The sequence below is a fragment of the Aotus nancymaae genome, unplaced genomic scaffold (assembly GCF_030222135.1).
Source record: "Aotus nancymaae isolate 86718 unplaced genomic scaffold, 86718_ANA_hifiasm-v0.15.2.pri h1tg000014l, whole genome shotgun sequence".
Classification (NCBI taxonomy): Eukaryota; Metazoa; Chordata; class Mammalia; order Primates; family Aotidae; genus Aotus; species Aotus nancymaae.
Genome location: NW_026988425.1, coordinates 111,101,542 through 111,118,298, shown reverse-complemented (window position 1 = coordinate 111,118,298; position 16,757 = coordinate 111,101,542). Strand labels below are relative to the sequence as shown.

The window sequence follows — 16,757 nt, the reverse complement described above, 5'->3', positions numbered from 1 at the left end:
GAATTCAGTATCAAGATCAAGAAAATGCCAAATGCATGTAACAAAATCTCCTTAAAATCCAGAAATACTGTCATGAGAATGAGTTCTTAAACGCAGGGTTTTCAAAGACAAAGGTATGTGGGAAAATAGCACACTCTCCTGAGAATCACTCAGCACCACCTGTTGTTCAATTGTTTGTGCGTGAGTAAGCTTGTTTATTTTGAGACATCATGGGATATTCTGAGGTGAATATTCTCCATTGCTAAATCAAAAGCCAACCATGGCAGCAATGTTGCAGAAGCTTCTCAGAGAGTTCCTGGAACCAAGAGCTTCCATGCTGTGTGCTTTTAAAATATTTCTGCAAATTCACTGAAACTGCTCCCATCAAGAAATGGAGTCTAGTCTTCCTTTCCTTGAATATGAGTCAGATTTAGTGACCTGGTTCCAATGAAAAACATAAGTTTGGAAATGACATGATGTGACTACTGAGGCTGGTTATGAGAAAAGATGCAGCATCTCTTTAGCACTCTCTTAAGATGCTCACCCTTGAAATGCAGGTGCCATGAGATGAGGAGGTCAAGGCCAAGTAGAGGGGCTGTGGGTGTTCCAGCCAACAAGCAGCATCAGCCAGCTGATTTTCTCTTTCTTTTCTCCTTCCTTCCTCCTTTCCTCCCTTCCTCTCTTCCTCTCTTCCTCCCTTCCTCTCTTGCCCTCTCTCTCTCTGTCTCTCTCTCTCTTCCTTTCTGCTTTTGAAGGCACGCAGGCTGGAGTGCAGTGGCACAATCTCAGCTCACTGCAACCTTCGTCTCCCAGGTTCAAGTAATTCTCCTGCCTCAGGCTCCCAAGTAGCTGGGATTATAGGCATATGCCACTACACCCAGCTAAATTGTTTTGTATTTTTAGTAGAGACAGGGTTTCACCATTTTCGCCAGGCTGGTCTAGAACTCCTGACCTCAGGCGATCTGCCCACTTTGGCTTCCCCAAGTACTGGCATTGCAGGTGTAAGCCACTGCACCCGGCCTGATTTTCTATATATGACTTTAACCATGTGCTGAAGACTCTAGACACTATGTGACTGCCCAGCCACCATATAACTGTGACCACACAAGAGACCCTAAGTGAAAATCATCTAGCCAAGGCCAATCAACTCCTAGAACCGTGAGAAATAATAATAATAATCAATCAAGGTGGTCGTCTTAAAACAGAGGTCTCCAAACTATGGCCTCTGGGTAAAATCTGGCCTGCAATCTGGCTGTATGTTTTCGTACAGCCCATGAGCTAAGTAAGTATGGCTTGCTACATTTTTAAAGGACTATGAAACAAAACAAAATGAAGAAAAATATGCAAAAAAGACCATATGTGGCCCTCAAAGCCTAAAATATATATATTCTCTGGCCTTTTACAGAAAATGTTTGCCCACTGCTGTCCTAAGCCACTAGGTTTTCAGATGCTTTGTCATATGGCAACAGGTGACTGGGACGTGTAGTGCCTTTGGGACACAAGGAAAAGAACTAGGGACAAATGCTGCATTGATAGTGTCATGAAAGTCATACTGAAAAGCTGTATCCAACTGTCATCTGCAAGTCAACATGATTCTATCAATAATTGCTATCATACTATATATACTATATATTATTATTAGAATTATACATAGTATGATAGCAGTTATTGATAGAATTATCAATAATTATATATATAAAGACATGGTCTCACTATGTTGCCCAGGCTGATCTCAACCTCCTGGGCTTAAGCGATCCCCCCGCTTCAGGCTCCTCAGTAGCTGGGACCACAGGCGCATAGCACCATGCCCAGCCATTATTAAAATTTCACAAACGCACTTGCTCAGTCAAAGTGTAAGTGATGGTAATGATTTATTAACCAAGGAATAGTTTAACTTCAAATTCTGAGATACTCATTAATACGTTTAATTATAATAGAGAGCATTTACTGATTTTTTACTGAGTACCAGACATTGTTTTAAACTACATAAAATAGTTAAGCCTCATGACAACCCTTATTTCCATTTTACAGATGAGAAAACTGAGGCACAGAGAGGTGGTCTAGCCTGTTCAAGGTCACAAAGTTTGTAAGTGTGGAGCCAGGATTTAAATGCAGAATGGACTCTTGTATCCAGCAACTTAACCACTACACTCTGTTGCTCCTTTCCAGAAAATGCCTAATATATAGGGTCTAAAGAATGCAGCTGACTTCTATGGGAAGGGCATTGACCTCTTTGGCTGCATTTCCCTGGATGCTACCCAAGTGTGCTGGCTATACACTTAGGAATGAGGCCTGGAACTTGGGTCTGAGTCTCCATCCATTTCCCCTGGATCGAGGCTCTTCAATAGCACTAAGTCTTCTGTTTAGAAGATCCCAAGCTCCCAGACTAGCCCCAAATTATGGTCAGTTAAAAGCCGTTCCTCCCAAACTGTCTACGTCTTTCCTGCATGTTTATTCTGGTTTCTGTCGATCAACACATGGAAAATTATGGTTCCCAAGGAAATGACTGTCACGGGAGATGCAATCTATTCTCTCCATTGCCACTCTGTGGCTACACAAAATCAACAGACTGATGGAGAGCCAATCATATCAAAAGGATACTCAAACCATTATTAGAACTAGTGGTCATGGAGAATGAAATAAATGAGTATCACTCTCCTTATCTGGGATGTGGAAGTGATAATACCCATCTTTATGATTTATTATGTAGACTAGAGCCAAGATATGGAAAGGACCTAACCCAGTGTCTGACATTCAAGTACTGACTGTAGTTACTGTCACACAGAACATGCCTCTCTTTTAGAGAACTGGTGATTGGACAGTGACTTTTCATTGAGTGACTGGAAAAGCTGTTAACCACAAAGAAAGGTCCACATTCAAGAAACAAGACAGAGTAAGAGCTGCTGCTTGCCTGTCAAGTCACACATTTTCCACCTCCTGTTGTAATAAGCATTTTTCACACTATAGAGTGCTGTTTTAATTACTTATAAAAATGGCTCCATCACATTCTTTTCCCCAACTGTACTTGGCACAAATAACTGGAGACCCATGTATGGAAAGGCCAATGCCCTGATGGTAACCATGTGCTGAGGCCACCTCTGCACATTGACCAACGGCAGGGTGCATCACCCATCTACTCACCAGAAGGGAAAAACAATGAGGCGGCTGATGAAAAATATGGCAGAGAAGATGAAAAACAGGGTATTACAGGTCTGTGTCCATCCAGCATAAGAAAACATCTTAGCAGACTGTGAAGAAAGAAAGAATCTGCAGTTAAAGTAACAGTAGCATACATTTTTAAATTTAAATTTATAAATGAAATGATATGAGGTCTGGGATTTGCTTCAAAACAATCTGGTGGAAGGTAGGGTTACAAGTGGGGCAATAGATTAAACAAGACTGGACATATTGATAACTGCTAATGCTGATGGGTCCATTATACAATTCCCTTTATCTTGTCATATGTTTGATATTTTCCATAACATAATGTTTCTTAAAAATATGTTAAAATGACCATACTACTACTTGTGCCTTTCAAAAACACTTTAAGTTAGCATAATCCACTTTAGCATGCATTTCATGTGGGCATTTACTTAGTATCTCCATGTAACTGGGATGGGAGCTGGACTGAAGAAAGGCTGGGACAGGTGGGAAATCCTGGGCTGGTCTGAGAATTCTGCAATCAAGGAGGCTACTTCAAGGGAGATAATGGAAGAGGCAGAGTTGGGAGGCAGCTCTCAGGGACCTGAACTTGTTGAAATAAAGTTTCAAGCATTTGGTCTTTCCCAATTCTTTTATGCTAGTCTATACTGCTAGTATTACCTGTGTTGAATAAAAAGAACTGCAAAAAGGGTTGCTGACTGTGTTAGAAGACAATTAATTGATAAGCAATCTATATTGCATTATCCAGCAGTGCCCAAGGCTGAAGAGGGAAGTTTGTGGTGGGAGTAGGAAGTGGGAGTCCGGGAGCAGGAGGTGGGAGGAGTTGCTGGGGCACAGATCATTCTTCTAGGGAACATGGCTTAGACTTGGGCAGTTTCAGAACCAACTTCACACCAGAAGCTCAAGGCCCTTCCAGAGCAAGAGAGGCAACATATTTACACTCCAGGAAGGGTTGACGTGACATTTTTCATACTTTGCCATACTTACGAAGGGGTAAGAATATGGCCCGACTGTGGGGTTGGTAGAGGGCCCCCCAGGAACAGCATCAGTTGCTGACACAGAAAGGCTGGTGTGCCCAGTGGGTGGGAGACAGGTGTGGGGAGAAAGGCCCGAATTCAGAGTGACTGTGACAGAGCAGGAAGCTGATGGAAGGATCAGAGGCCAGCTGGGGTGGGAAGCGAGGGGTGTACACAGGGATGGGAGAGGATCCCTGTGAGTCCACTTGTGAGGGCAAAGTAGCATTTTTTGGGGCAAGACATACACAGAACATATTCTGGATTGTGTGATGAAATAGGAGACGGCAGCCCCTTTGTTTGCTAAGTATCAGTCAGGATGTTGGGTCTTGGATCCAAACTTGACCATGTGGAAACTTAGAGGATCAGGAAGATGTGTGAAGAAGGCAAAAGGTCACTTACGAGTGAGAATAGTAGATGTGAAGGCTGTTTTTCCTCCAAAAAAAAAAAGAGCGAGGAAATGCCCCCAGTGTCTTGAGAAATATGAAAGATAAATAGGTACCATCTCAAGGAAGCCAGGGGCAAAAGTTGTGCCATGTCTGGGTTCAACTAGAACTTGACTGAGAAAACAAACCCTCAAACACACACTATTCAAGGAAGCCGTGGACTGTGCACCCTGGGAGAACATCACAAACAGGCCCCTGCTACCACTTAATACTGTGTCTACTTCCAGCTGATGGAAGGTACCAGCCTTGCTCATTGAACTTCACGTCAGATCATGACTGGTGAATCGAGAATGATTCACAATCATTAGCAACATGAAACTGTTCTTATAGTTTGCTCATGAGGGAACCTCTAAAATTGGACAGTTCATTTTTCTTCTTTTTTTACCTAAGGACCTCAGAACATTTTCAGATAATAATGAGCTAAAGTTTATCACATTCCCCAAGGGACAGATATGACTTCTCATGTTACAGCTGGGGCTAGGAAACAAAACAATAAGTGATTTGCCCAAGTCACTTGGGGAATCATGTCACATCAGTGGAAGGGTGGGGAGGGTAGGCAGGGCAACCCCATGTTTCTTCCCAGGCTGAACACCTAACTCCCCTCTAATAACACAATGAGGCTGTTTTACATTGGACGCACACCAAAGGCAATTGAACATGAGAGCTTAGAAGCAATGGAGTAGTATAAAATTCTTAAGACAGGGCCAATGTGTTCTTAATTTTCCATCAGGATTACTGAGATACAATCAGAGAAGGAGGTAATTACAGCAGCAAGGGCTGTATCTAGAGAGCGCCGTGCAGAAAAACTGGCACAATCCTTCTCCTGCATAGCCATTTGTTACCCTGAAGCACATATAATAATCTTGACCTTTTGAGTGGAATTTACATGTCTAATTATGATTACATACAAGGTAGAAACAAAATTCTGTACACAGGGGATATTTTAAGTGGCCAGTTGCTTTGAAATGGCTGCAAATGACTTCTGGTGACTTCTACGACAGGGTTTGGTAAATTACAACCCAGCCCATGGGCTAAAGCTAATCAGCCCTTAAGAATGGTTTTCACATTTTTAAGGGGTATTTAAAAAAGCAAAAAACAAAAACAAAGAAAGAATATGTGACAGAGATCATATGTGGCCCACAAAACTAACTTTACTATCTGGCCTTTTGCCAAGAAGTTTGCTAAACTCCGACCTAGAAGAATAAGATTCTATTAAATTTAATTTCTTCCATATCAACCTATATTCAATTGTTAGCCCTTCAAGAAGCAATCCCAAATGTGAAATGGTTTAACATCTTTTCCCCTGGATTCATTATAAATGTGTATATTTAAATAAATAAGGAATTGTTGCTCTAAATACAGCAGGAGACCTGGCAGAGAAGGGAACCATTCCATCACTGCCTGGGGTCAACAGGAATCAAAACAGAACAGAAGCAGGTCCGGAAAACAATCCCAATGGGCCTTTGTTTCTTCTATTTTGTGTGGGGTGAGATTAGGAAGACTCTTGTTTTAATGTTGACTCCTTCAGAAAACATCCTAAACCCTCTTCCTCCGTTAGAAAATGAGGGCCTTAAAAACAATCAGCTTATACTCCTTAAAGCAAGGGATTGGGCTGGGGAGGGTAGGGTGGGGTAGCATGAACATTCAATGGGTATTCAAGCATTGGCCTAAGTGAATAGATGGTGTCATCCAAATTTGAGAATCTTCAATGTCATAAATGCAAGTTTTCCTTTTAAAAGATTGGAGTTTATTCCTTCTGCAAATATCCCATCTTACTTTCTGAGTGAGCATGTGCATGCAACTTCCAGAAGTGGAATCCCACAAATTAACATCTCTCTACTACCATGGAGAAGGATTGAAAATTAAAACTAGGAGGTTTCATTTCTGTAATCTTGGAGGATCTGGGAATCTAGAGATATTCTCAGACTTTGGGTGTTTTCAGGACAGAGACTCCTGCTAAATCGCTCAGACAATTACTTCTGTGGGCAGTTACAAACACCCAGGACGTGGTATTGTCATTAGTTTTTTAATGGCAAATGTTTACCTCCAGCCAAATGTCAGCCACATCATGTACAATCATCACAAGGGTCCCACTGCGAATATAATTAGCACACCAAGAGAAGCTCATCAGACTAATAGCAGCCAGGTGGTGGATGATATGAGCTAGAAAATCCTACAGAATGAGGGGAAATAGAAGCCATTAAGCAAATGCATTTATTTCCCAATCACTGGAAGAGATAACAATTATGATGATGAAACCAACAACTTAGATCTGCATGTTTTGAAATTTATAAAATTCTTTTAATTCTTAAACACAGTACGTGTGAGGGAGCTAAGACAAGTATTATTCTTGTTGATGAAGTCATTTAACTCTGAGATACCATCCTGACATTGGATATATGCATACACACACACTGCCCCCCAACACACAATAAATGCAGACACACACAAGCATGTTACTGTATACACCTACATTATTGTTTATCCCCTGCCTATTCCCAAAAAAAGAATAAAAGATTGATATAATAAATCTACACAACCATTATATAAGTTAGTGCCTATGAAATAAGAAAATCTAGGCTAAGGAAAGCTACTGTCACTGAGTATAATAAAAACTTAAAGGTTTCCTACAAAGAAAATATACAAATGGCCAATTCATACATGAAACCATGTTCAGTCATTAGCCATCAGGAGAATATAAACCAAAACCACAACAAGATACCACTCCACACCCACTAGGATGGCTATAATAAAGAAGATGAACAATAACAAGTGTTGACAAGGATGTGGAGAAACTGGAACTCTAATACAATGCTGGTAGGAATGTAAAATGGTGTAGTTGCTTTGTTAAACAGTCTGACAGTTCTTCAAAAGATTAGGTGGAATTACCATATGGCCCAGCAATTCCACTCTTAGGTAGAATGAAAATATATGTTCATGCAAAAAACTTGTGTATGAATATCCATAGCATTATTCATTATAGCCAAATGTAGGAAACAATCCAAATATCCATCAACTGATAAGAGGATAAATAAAATTCATCCATCTGTACAATGGACTATTACTTAGCAATAAAAAGTAATGCAGTACTGATACATGCCATAACATGGATGAACCTGGAAAATATTACACTAAGTGAAACAAGGCAAACACAAAAGACCACATATTGTATAATTCCATTTATATGAAATAGCCAGAATAGGCACATTTATAGAGACAAAGAACATTTGTGGTTGCCAAGGTCTGGGGAGGTTGAGAGAAATGGGGAGTGACTGCCAAAGGGCAAAGGGCTTCTTCTTGGGATGATACAAATGTTCTAAAATTGACTGTGGTGATGATTGCACAACTCTGAATATATTTTAAAAACCACTGAATGCACACTTTAAATAGTTTAATTGTGTTATATCCGGATAACTCAATAAAGATGTTTAAAAAGATTTCAGTTTCCTCATAGCCAAAGCAATACAGTATCCATAATAGCTCAATTTATTGAGCACTTGCTGTATATCAGGAAGTATTTTATATAGATTAAACTGCTTAATCCACACAACAACCAGAGAAGATAGGAACTATCTTTAACTCCATTTTATAGATGAGGAAATCAAGTTTAGAGAGTTTAACCAACTAGCTGGAGATGTTAGTGTGTGGTGAAGCCAAGAATTCAAACCCCGGAGACCTGACTCTGGGCCCTGTGCTTTAGTCACCTCCCAGTAGCTTTATGTTTCTGAAGATCCATCTTTATAAGACATATAACATATATTTATATTTAATTTTTGAGAAGATGTTCAATACACCTGTAAATAATAAAAAGGAAGTTAACTACAGCAAAATCAAAGGTGGGTGAAATACAAGATCGACCTACCTGTATATAAAGACATTATAAAAAATGATTATTTTCAACTCTATCCCTTGAGAAAATGACTCGACTGATTAAATTTTGATGTATTCCTAGCCTAAAGTTAGTACAGTTAATCTTTAGCTATTATTGAGTTATATGGAAATGATAATTATTTCTATCAGAGTTTTTCACAGTGTGTTCTTATATTTATATTCCTCATGTCTTAAGATGTCCAATTAACTGTAGTGTGTCCCTTAGTAATGGGTAATGGCCACCATCACTCAACTGAAACATTTAATCAAGCTAAACTGGTTTATCCAACATTAAACGTCATTGTATTTATCATACAAATTTTGCTGCAAACCAGCCTTTTATTTATGATGTAATTTATGAATATATGCCAAGAGCATTTATCATTTGATCTGAGTTGCTTACATATATGACAAAATCTTATGATTGCATTCAGGCTTTAACATGGTTTGCTGGATCAGTAATCAGGAATCAGTAATAACCAAATAGTTTCTAAAATACACTTTGTGACCTCAGAAGTGGCATTTCTCATGCCTGTGACTGAGTTTCCCTGAAAATAAAGCAAAACTAATAGTGCCCAAAGCAACGGCACTTTGTTTTATTTCCTCATAAATATATTTGATGAATTAAGGGGAAAAATGTTTTCAATGTCTCTGAAAACAGAAAAATGTTGTATATAAGGTGGTTTTGCAATTAACGAAAAGATGTGGTTGCAGAATTAACACTACTAACATGTTTCTTCTTTGCATTGATGGACATTACATTCTCAAACCAAAAGAAACAGACATATAAAGGAGATGTTTTTTTCTTATTGAACAGAGGTGAAGCTTCACAGTTTTTATAATATTTCACTACGAATGTTTGCCAAGGCACCAAAGCATGAGTATAATTAGCACTATTCTATGTACTATAAAGCACACAAAAGCAATGAACTGGACCCAAATACACAGAAAAATATAAATTAAAGATTATAATCTGGGGCATGGAGATGGAAATTTTTGAAGAAATTGATAAAGAAGCTTTGTAAATAAGACACTTACCTTTCTTTTGACATCAAAGCCAAGTCTAAACAACAGAGACCAATAAAAACTCATTTCTAGAATGTAGTACCAGTACTGAGATGGCAGCAGGGGCTGAGGAAAAGAGGAGTATTCATTACTTTAAATGCCATCATAGAAGCAACTCATTTTAATGCACCAAAACCTACTGTTCATGCCTATTTATATCCCACCAGATTCCATAAAATAACACTGATTTTTATTTCAATTTACATTTCAACAAAGAAATTAAAGATGATATCTCAAGGCATTTTATTTCTAAAAGGGTAGACAAGTATTCCAAAACCAAGTTAAATGTTTTGTTTCAAAAGTTAAATACAACTACCACAGGTGTAAGTGCCTTACTTTAGTTTATTTAGAGTTAAGTTTAAATTTTTTTTTAAATTATAAATCTTTACTTAGAAACAATGGGAATTCTTTTCTGCTGGTCCCACGATTTACTTTGATTAATGTTTCCTGAATAGTACTCAAAATCTGATGTCTTAATCTCTTTTCTGGTGACAGGCTGGTGATCAGAATTAGCCCATTCTCAAATGGAACAGTAATAAAATATGTATAATTGTTTAAGAACTCTAAAAATATCTTCTGAATAAAAGAATAAAATTTTGACAGCTAGAATGTTCTTAATAATTTTATAGTGGGGGTGGTGGTGTTTATTTTAGCTAAGTTGAGACATGACATTACTTGGTGTGCTAGACTCTTACTTAATGCTCCCAGTGAATGTTGCCTTCTGATATCCAAGCCCTTGTACAGTCTCCTCCAACACTGACTATGGACTTGATCCTGGTCTTTGGTCAAGGAGACATAAGAAAATGTGATGCACGCAGAGACTTTGTAAGTACCATGTAAGAATCCTGAGCCATCCAGCTGAAGAGGCCACAAAAAAGAGAATCAAGGTGCTGACTGCCAACACTATGAATGAAGTCACCATGGACTTGAGCCATTATTCCCTAGCCAGCCTCCCAATTGTCTGAAAATGCATGAATGAACTCAGTTGACACCATATGGAGCAGAAAAACTGCTTAGCTGAGCCTAGACTAAATTGACAGCTAAATCAAGAGCAAATAAAAGGTTGTTATTTGAAGGCACTAAGTTTTGGGGATGGTTTGTTAGGTACCAACAGATAACTGATACACCTGAGAAGATAAGAGTAAGTTGGAGATGGAAGATGATAGGCCTGGGGTTTGGCCTAGATAATTCCTAGGTCCCTTATGGTCTAATCTTCTTTAATTCTTTAATGCTGAGGCTAACATATTAAAATAACTAATTTTTTGGGTCAACTCATCATCCTTAATAAGGCCATAAAGGAATGAGACAGATTTTTAAGAACAACTTAAAAATCAGGATAAAAGACAAGAAAGAATATCTATTGAAGGCATCAGAGAGCAAGTAGGGCATCCAGAACCTGTGGAGTCAAGAACCTAAAGAGAAGAAAAATGCATTAGAGTGAACCTTTTATTTCGACTGAACCCTATTTTTCAAGAAGTACTGTAGGCCCTAAGAATAAATTCAAAGAATACCATCCTATACCTATCATAAATTCTGTATATGCAAATTTATAAGCAGTATGGAGCCAAGCACCTAAGAAACAGCAGAAGTTAAGTGGTAGTATCTGTAATATCAGAGTACTAGGAAGTAAATTGGTGTTCCAGCTGACTAAGGAAAAGGAGTCATGGTAAACACTGTAATCTTTTAATTGAAATCACTGAAGAAGAATACCCTAGAATATGGGTAAGTTGGAAATATACTTGCCTTACAAAGACTGAAGTCTACCTTGAAGCAGCTCAATCAATAATTAAAGGTGATCTGCCCCTATTCTAACACCTAACAGAAGTGAAAGCAACTTCTCTGTGAAGGAAGATAATATCATCCTGACCATCTATACTTTTTCATATACAATGTCTGTCATTTCATAAAAAGCTATCAAGCATAAGGAGACAGGAGAAAGAGAGAAAACAGATCCACAGGTGATCAAGAGATGAGACTTACCAGACTGATTTTAAAAAAATTTCAAAAATAGCTCAAAGGGAAAAACTGCAGTAGAGAACTGGGATCCATTAAAAAATAAAATAAAAAATTGAGAACTGAAAAATATAATAACTGAAATTAAGAACTAAAAAGATGTGTTTAATAGTAGATTAGACACTGCTTAAGAAAAGCACCAGTGAACTGGAGGACAGGAAAGTAGAAAATATCCAGAACAATGAAGTGTCTGACATTTTACCCTAGTTGCAAGCTAATAAGTTAGTTTGCCACAAGTGCCATGAATGTTGGTAGAAGATAGTAGAAACCCTGGTAGACAGCAGGTAGTTTGTGACCCACATTAATAGCAGTAACCAGAGTACCAGTATTTGGGCCAGTCTTCTCTTTCCCCATCTTCATAATTGCACACATTGTGGGTTGTGTTATAAGAGAGGAACCCTGAGCTAGAGAACCTGGCCTTTCATAATGGACCATAACTTGCTTACTCTTTGCTCCATAGGGAGACATTATCTCTATCTTTTATGACTGTTTGCTATACGAACATCCTTGAAAAGATCATCTAAAACAAAAAGCAGTCAGTGCTTCAATTCACAGGGTACGCAAGAGATCTGTGTAGAATTGTCTCCCAACAGACTGAAGCACAGAGAGGCAAGAGAATGGAAAATATTTTTAAAAGCATAAGACACATAAGGGGCCTAGGGTAAAGGTCTAGTATAGTAGCAAATTTGTAACTGGAATTTCAGAGGAGTCTGGAAAGAGAATGGAACAGAACCAATGGAAGAACTTTCCCAAAATGACTGAAGACATCAAGTCACAGATTCAAGATGTTCTACAGACATTAAGCAGAATAAATTCAAAGATAAGCACATTTATGTATATCATAATAAAACTGAAAGACAAGACAAAATATTAAAATTGGCCAAAAAGAGAAAAAAGACATTATGCTCAAAGAAGCAAAAATAAAAGTGACAGCTGAATTCTTATAGAACTGATGAGATCTAGAAGACAATGAAATAACATCATTAAAAGTGAGGAAAATAACTGCTAATCTAGAATTCTATACCCAGCAAAAATATCCTTTAAAAATCAAAGGCAATATGGTAACATTTTTCTAACAAAATCTGGCATACCCACCATTAAAAAAAATAGCAAAGGTACTCCCTCAGCCAGAAGGATAATAATCCCAGATGGAAACATGGAAATATAGGAAGCAAGGAATAGCACAAAAAGGGTAATTTGACAGATTTATAAAACAATAATAGAAATGACTTGTAAGGTTTTAAATATTTGAAGGAGGAGGATATATGGTATATTCTAATGACCTTTCAGTGAGTGGAAAGAGATAAGAACATCAATTTGTATCAGACTGTAATAAGTGAAAGACATATACAGTAATGTCTAAGATAATTACTAGAAGAATAAAAGTATATGTAACTGAAAAGTCAATATGAGGGAGGAAAAACAACAGTATTTTTTAAAAATAACTTGACTGTCCCATAGGAAAGCAAGAAGGGAGTACAAAAGAAAATGCATCAAGTGGTACAAGTAAAAAATAAATACTAAAATGGTAGATTTAAACCCAAATATGTAATTACATTAACTGTAAACAAACTAAAGAAATGAGACAAATGAGGGTCAATAAGGATGAGGAAGCTCAAGTAAAATAAGTTCCAGGGATGACACAGTAGTGAACAAAGAGTAGCAGGGGACCAAGACCTAACTAAGGAGATAATTTGAGGGACCTCCATGTTGAAGTAAGGGGAGGAATCCACCAAAGGGGACTTACCTGTTTGGGATAGCCATTCCAAACCTCCCCTAGGTCATATAACCAAGGTTTCTGGGGAAAAAAAAAGTCAACATTTGAGAAATAAATTTGTCAGTGTCAAAGGCCAATTTTGGCAGAAAACCTAAGCTCCTCCTTATGTCATTTATAGCAGGCAAAAATGCACAGGAAATCATCTTTTGCCATATTATTTTGCTTCTATTGCACATATTTCTCCCTCTTTGGGGAATTTTTTTACATATTCCTATATAACACCTCTGTGAAATTCACTACTAGTGAACCTAAGATAAGTAAATAGTGCTGTCTCATAGAGGAAATTGTTTCAAACAAGTGACTATATGAACAAAATTATTTCTGAATTAATTATATTATTGCTTCTATAGGAATAAAAAAAAATCCTGAGATATCTGTAGCAACATTTGAGAGAAATCTTGAATCTTGAGCAAAATCTCTAAAACTGGTTATCTTATTGAAAGTACTATATCCTAAAGGAATTCACAGACAAGAATTTCAAAAATTAAAGACAAATTCCAATCAAAGATATAAAAAGATAACTTACATCATAAAGAAATGCAATTCCAGCAACAGTAATGATTAAGTAAAATGCAAATCTCCAGCTGCCAAAAGAAAGAAAAATCTTTACTTTCTTGTAAACGTGACAGGGATTTGAGGAAAAAATGATTAGGTATGGCAGAGTTTGCAAAGAAAACACATTTTGGAGTCAGACAAGTTTCTATCCTGGCTCTGCCCCACTTAATAGATGGCCATAACCTTAGGTAAATCATTTAACCTCAGGAAGCCTGACTTTCTCATCTGTAAAATGAGAATAACAATACTACCTCAAAATGTGAAAAGAACTGAAAATCTGTGATAATAGGTCTAGTATGAAGTAAGCAACAATAAATGGTAGCCATTATTATTATAATGGCTAGCCCAGTTCCAGGCACACAATAAACAGTGGGTTGATATTAGTATTACCAAGAAGGAATCTAATTAGTCTAATTATTTCTCTTATCCCCATTTAATTCCCAGTTAAAAGGTTTTTATGTGGCCAGACTTTAGTCTTCTGTCCTAAAAGTAGGTTTTGAAAGAAAAGATTTTCCTCATGTTTGGAGAAAGACCTATAGACTAAGAGACTGAAAAGACATATCTACCAATTGCAACAAGTGGATCTTATTTAGATCCTGATTCAAATCAACAAACTGTAAAGAAAATTATGAGACAATCAGGAATTTAAACACTGAATATTTGCTATTACTAAGTAAAAATCTTTTATTAAATAAAAAAATCATACTTTTTTATTAAATAAAAAAGATACTGATATTGCAATCATGCTTACGATAAAGCATTCTTACCTTTTTGAGATACATGCCAAAATACTTACAAATCACATTTTTGTGTTTACAAGATTATGAAGCTGATGCTACAGACTGTTGCTAACAGCCAATTTCCTAAAGGAAATTGAAGCTAAGAGAGATCACAAAACTCACCCAAGTTTGGGCAGTAATACTCAGATGCAAGAATACAGTCAAGTCTCACATATTTCTGGACAAACCCTACTCAGAGAAGCCCTATACTAGGGTTTCTCAAAGTGTGTGCCAGGGAACCCTGAGGTCAGAATATCTTCATAATAATACTAATACTTATTTGCTTTTTTCCCTCTCATTCTCTCACAAGTGAGGTCATGTGACATGTGATCACGGTATTGCTCTGAATAAAATTGCACTGATGAAATGTGCATTTGTATATTCTCCCGTTTTATAAATATCTCAGTTTTAACTTCTAATATAGTAATTATCAGCAGGTACAACACACATCAATGTTCTTTGGGATCTTCAAGAGTTTTTAAGAGAACAAGGGGTCTTGACACTCTAAAGTATGAAAATTGCTGCACTTCACTGAAAAGATGAATGATAAAGTCCTTGTCAATGTCATTTCAATCATATTAAACGAACCTAAGATAATAAAACTTTTTTTTTTTTCCAGGAAAGAATGAGATAAATATAATCATGGGAAGGGAGAAAACTGGAATCATTCAGAAATGAACTGGTTGGCCAGCAATGGTGAGAGTGAAAGGAGGGACTGGAGGGTGAAACCAGGGAGAAATTGAGCAGAGCATGAGAAACACTGCCAGGACCAGACGGGGGGCCAGTGGTAGGGACGCTGTGTGGAGCGGGCCGTGGACTGCATGGTGAGAGGAGGGTGAGGCCGCATCCACCCAGCCAGGGAGAGCCCTTTCTCCCACACCGAGGAGTTCTCCTACCTGGATACCTACGGACTTGGGAGTCCCTTCTCATTGCTAAGTTAAAATGTGTATTTTTAAATGAAAAAGTGGTCAGCAAATGTGGAATTTGATATTTTTTTTAAAAAGGGACCCTTACATATTAAAATCCTGAAGGCCGTGGAATAGGGTACAAGGGTTACCATGAAAGAAAGTAACCCAGGAAGCAATACCCTGAGCTCACAGTGCCTGGGGGCTCATCCGCCCGGATGTTACAGAGGAATTTCTGCCTGTTGGAAAGTAATTTTAGGAGCTGGTGTAAGAAATAAGTTCCCAGAGATTTTCAAAAGGCCTGAAGTTAGGTATCTCATGGTATGATTTTTCGTAGCACATCCCACAGCTGATTTTAAAAAAGCAGAGTCCCTGTACAATTCAACAGCACATGACATTAGGTTCAGTCTGTTTATCTAGCCCATAACTTTTAACTTAGAATAAACGTGTGGCGTTGCTAAAGAATAAAATAAAGCTTAAATTTGATTCATGGGCCCACTTACTGTGTCCTGGATATATTGCATAATTTCCTGCTTTGTGTCTTTGCCTTATTTGAAAATACTGCCTTAAACCCTGCTTTCTTTTCTTATGGAAATCCAACCCATTCTTCAAGGTCCAACCTATGTCTTCCCTTCTCTAGAAAGCCTTTAACTTCTCCAGCCATGCTGATGCCATTGCCTCTGAATTCCCACAACACATCTAAACATGACGTCGTATCTGTTGGTATATGCTCCCACGTGCCACTGGGGTGGCGTGACAATAGATCTTATGGTTTTGTGTGTGATAAACTGGCCTCCCTAATTCATTGTTTAAGGCTGGTGACCATGACTCACACGTTACTTCCCTCTTAAAATCTAGAACTCCACAAAATCTAACACAGTGCTATGCACAGAGAAGATACTAACCTGTACCTCTGCATTGCCTGCCTGACTGATAAGAGTAACTCGAAATTCCCTTCTCCAGCCTGAACTCTGTCACAAATGTCAGTAGGCTTACTGACATGGCCAGGTGCCCAAATATTACTCAATTTAGGGATCCTCTGCTTGCTGAGAGGTAAGCATTTGGTGCCAGTGCAGTATGATTGAACAAGAAAGAGTATCAGAATAGGAGTCAGAAGATCTCAATGCAACAGCCATTTAAACACCTGAGAGACCCTTAAACTAGATGGATGTGCAATTTCTCATTGAAGCAGG

General features: G+C 38.0%; 1 protein-coding gene across 1 annotated transcript in view; it reads right to left on the bottom strand.

Annotated features, from left to right (window-relative positions):
* Positions 1–16,757, bottom strand: part of CERS3 (ceramide synthase 3) — a 102,592-nt gene that overhangs the window by 41,388 nt on the left and 44,447 nt on the right. The window contains exons 6-10 of the mRNA XM_012438621.3: positions 13,852–13,909; positions 13,296–13,346; positions 9,509–9,601; positions 6,645–6,773; positions 3,121–3,227 (exon numbers count right to left, since the gene is read on the bottom strand). Of these exons, the coding sequence (XP_012294044.2) occupies positions 3,121–3,227; positions 6,645–6,773; positions 9,509–9,601; positions 13,296–13,346; positions 13,852–13,909 (438 nt within the window). The remainder of the gene's footprint in view (positions 1–3,120; positions 3,228–6,644; positions 6,774–9,508; positions 9,602–13,295; positions 13,347–13,851; positions 13,910–16,757) is intronic.